The sequence below is a fragment of the Asparagus officinalis genome, chromosome 3, assembly GCF_001876935.1.
Source record: "Asparagus officinalis chromosome 3, Aspof.V1, whole genome shotgun sequence".
In the NCBI taxonomy this organism is placed as follows: Eukaryota; Viridiplantae; Streptophyta; class Magnoliopsida; order Asparagales; family Asparagaceae; genus Asparagus; species Asparagus officinalis.
In genome coordinates, this window is record NC_033796.1 from 16,642,621 (window position 1) to 16,646,795 (window position 4,175).

The 4,175-nt window shown below is 39.1% G+C and overlaps 1 protein-coding gene across 1 annotated transcript; it reads right to left on the reverse strand.

Moving 5' to 3' along the window:
• LOC109833186 (pathogenesis-related protein PRB1-3-like) lies at positions 2,545-3,027 on the reverse strand. The gene has a single exon (XM_020400761.1). It carries the CDS (start codon positions 3,025-3,027, stop codon positions 2,545-2,547), a length of 483 nt encoding a protein of 160 aa, XP_020256350.1.

Here is a 4,175-nt window from a genome sequence, read left to right on the forward strand (position 1 = left end):
ATGCACAAGTGTTACTGTTGTAATCATAGTACTTCTTCTCATCAACCCAAGCATTCACTGCATCCGCTGCCGTAAACTCTCGGCCCAGGCCCCAAAATATGTTCTCGCCGTAGGGCCCACCGGAGTGCACGAGCTGGCAGTCCCCGATTCGTTGGCTTGCATAGTTTTGCGCGTAGGCGGCGAGCGTCTCGTTCCAGTGCACGGGGCCGACGTTCACTGCTCGTCGAGCAGCGTTGTGGGCATCGACATAGTCTTGTGGAGAGTTTTGTGCTATGGTGATTTGGATTGTGGACAAGGCTATAATCAACATGAGAGCTTGGGTAAAGCTACGTGAATCCATTTTTCTTATTACTGATTAATTAAAATATCGATCGTATGGTATTTATAGATGATAATGCGTGTTAAATTTGGTTGTGTTGATTTGTTAAGTTTTAAAAGTCTCTTTTGGATATGTGTAATTTTCTTCTACTTCGTCTCTTTGTGTGCACAGTTTCTCAACGCAGCCAGAGCTGATTGGCTTATACTTTGCATGTTCCATTTTTAATTAGAAACGGGGAAGGAATGTGGAAGGTTAATAGCTTTCAAGATGTTGATATCTTTGAATAGGTTTATTACTTTTCCTTGTAGTATAGTTTTATAGATTTGAAAATAGCTACATGTATCTTTATCGGATTGAGATCCTCTACAATTTGGTGGTAATTGGAGAGTGTCCAATTACTTTAATCCCTACCATTTAATCCATATTCAAGGTCGAAGCAGCGTAGGAGTCCAAATATTATCTTAAAACCACTATTGTGAAAACTAGTATTGTGACAATGTGAATCCTACTCGGCTTCATCTTAGTTGTTGGAGAAATGAAAGGATATAATTGATTGGAATAATTGGACACTCACCAATTACTATCTAATTGAAAAGGATCCAAATCCATCTTTAGGAAAAGTAGGTGGCATTGCGTAGACGTATATCTTTGGTATGTTGATTTCTCTGGTCTTGAAAAGACTGAAATTGATGTTACCGAATGTTAATTTTATAAGGATTCTGTGCAAAGGTTTCAAGTTTTGCATTTGGAATATGCTGAACACGTGCCAGCAAAATGTAAAACGCCTCTAACATCTGGGTACTTGATAATTAATCTATGGGTAAGCTACTAGTAATCTCTGATTATCTTCAGGAATTTTCTTTCGTAAACTAAGTCTACCTTCAAAAAAATATCTTAAAATCCAACACAGTCAAGGCGGGATTGCCGTAGAAATATCAACGCATCTAATCACGTTAACGCACGACGGATCGACATCAATCCAAATTCCATGGTTATCCCTCAACTCTATTAACTCATCTAATCACGGTCATATATCTATAATATTTACAAGATTATCCTTCAAACCTGACTATTTTGCCCCCAATTCCGCCATTAAAAAGTAGTGGAGATGACACAACAATATCACAAATGCTATGATTTTCTTTTGAGTGTAAGAAAGGAAAAAGTGCAACTTTAGGGTATGCATGTTAGATATGAAATGAATCGTTACTACCCAATATGTAAATCAAATACTATGATTAATGGAAATTAAAGTTAGTGCATTCCGTAACTAACCGTATTTACATTCACAATACGTACCCCATGAGTTGCATTATTTCTCTAATTTATAGTTAATGGTTATGATATTATAGTTATTTATCCACTAATTTTTTGAGTTTTAAGGTGATTGATTAACTTGTAGCATGAACCACGGTCCACCACTTGTTAGTTCAATGGATATAGTCCACCGGTACTTAATTTATCCTCAGTGTGCTTCGGTAATGACCTCTCAGGTCAATCAATTCATTGATTTGCTTAATTTTAGATGTAAATACGGTTTTGCTATTCAGATCCATATCCCACGCTTCAAGTCTAATATTGCGCAGTCCATTTGGCTTTGTAGCCATTGGAAATGTTTCATATGTTTTAAACCTTTTTTTTTTTCTCTCCAACCGCCATCTTCAATTATTAAAGGGCTAATTGCGAACAAACTCCATGCAGTATCACACAATTTTACAAAGACCCTATTAGTTATATTTGTTGCAAATAGACCCTTTATGGTTCTCCTTGTTTGCGAATATACTCCCTCCCCCCCCCCCCCCCCCAAAAAAAAAAAAAAAAGGTTCTATTGCTGAGGACAGACAACCAAATACTACAATGGATCCATTAGCATAAATAGAACTATATGGGTTCTATTCGCAACAGATAGAACTACATAGATCTCTTTGCAATTGGGTGATACTATAATGGTCTATTCGCAATTAACCCATTAAAACAACATATATGACCTATCTATTTAATTTGGTTGGACGTGGCTTAATTAGTAAGGGCTGCTTAAAACAAATCACTACAATGAAAAGCATGTTATGACTTATGAGTTCACCGTTTTATTCATAACAACTAATACAATCAAGTCGGAAACTTGATCGCAATCACTTGCATGATAGCAAAGCGACTGTATTCCCACATAGTACACGTGGTAGTTAAACGTCATCATAAGCCGTGCTCACTACATATGAACTTAATTAGTAAGGGCGCTGCCCCGCGTAATTTCCTGGAGGATCATAGTTGCAGGTGACAAATACTCCGCCGTTGTTGCACGTAACGCGAGCGCACCCAATCTTCACCGATTTAGCCCAAACCACTTGAGTATAGTGCCTACATTCATGACCCTCACAAGTATTACTGTCATAGTCATAGTACGTCTTTTCAGACACCCAGGAATTTACCGCATCGACTCCTGAGTAGCCGGTGGTTGAACCCCAGAAAATGTTCTCGCCGTATTGTCCGCCGGAGTGCACGAGCTGGCAATCGCCGATCCTTTGACTCGCGTAGTTCTCTGCGTAGGCGGCGACCGTGGTGTCCCATGACACGGGGCCAACGTTCACCTCTGCGCGAGCGGAGTTGTGGGCTTCGACGAAGTCTTGGGGGGAGTTTTGGGCATTGGCGAGTTGGACTGTGGCTAGCGTTAGGATGAAGATGACGGGGGATAAATTGGATGACTTCATTTCTCGCAGTTCTTTTGAGTTGCGGAGTGATCAACTTGTACGCGGTATTTATAGGGAATAATACTGCTATAGAAATATCAGTTTCTTGCGCGTGCTCAAACGTCCCAAAATTAGGGTTACAATTCCAGACGGATTTTTACCCGACCCGACCCAGAGAGATCCCATGTGATGTCATGTTGACAAACACCTAGCTGCGTAATGATCAATACCGAGTTCAACGTCATGATGTGCGCGCATTTGCCGTATATATATAATGAACTTTAAGGTAATAATCCAATCTATATAAATTATGTGCGAATCACATGTGTATTGAGCCTACGGATTAAGTTCACTTGTATTCAGGCCGTGCAAAACACGGCTATGATATAGTTAACATGCACTCTCTTTATGCTTTATTAATGACGGGCCTTTAAGAATAATGAGCAATGAGCACTTTGTGCTCTATGAAAAAAATTAGTATTTGCATCTCATCAAATAACACGAAAATTATGAATAAAAATTAATTTTATATTGAAGTAAAAAAAATGCATGATTCCACAAATAATAATAGTGAGCCACATAAAATAAAATAGAAATTGCATAGCTTTTATTATGTAAGCACGAACTTTATAATGCATAACCATAAATAATTACATTAGATAATCAAAATATCACAGTACACTTGGGTTTGTAGATAGTTTATATATTGCAACCCAAAAAGTAGATTTGGATATTATATCCTAATATATTAATGTTATGATGTTTTCAGTCGTCAAATTATGACTTGTTGTCCACAACAGGCGAATATCCTCTGTTACGCACCATTCAATCAACTCGACACTTAGGACAGCCAGAGTCGACCTAGCCGACTCGCTGAATCAACATCTCACTAGGTCAACTCGTATGGCGATACTTGTCGGTCCTCTCTTTAAATGCGACTCTTTACGAACCCACTCAACCGGTTAATTAGCTGACGTCTCGCTGAGTCGACTCGAAAGGTATTACTTCTCGGCACCCCTTAATACAAGTCAAAGGGCAACTTTGACCTCGGACTCCCGCTTACAGCGCGTCGACATCACATTAAATACTTGGTAGATGTTATCATTTCTCCATCCTCGACACTATTTATAACCCATCGGACCACGTCAGTTTCATGCCCCGTCTATCCC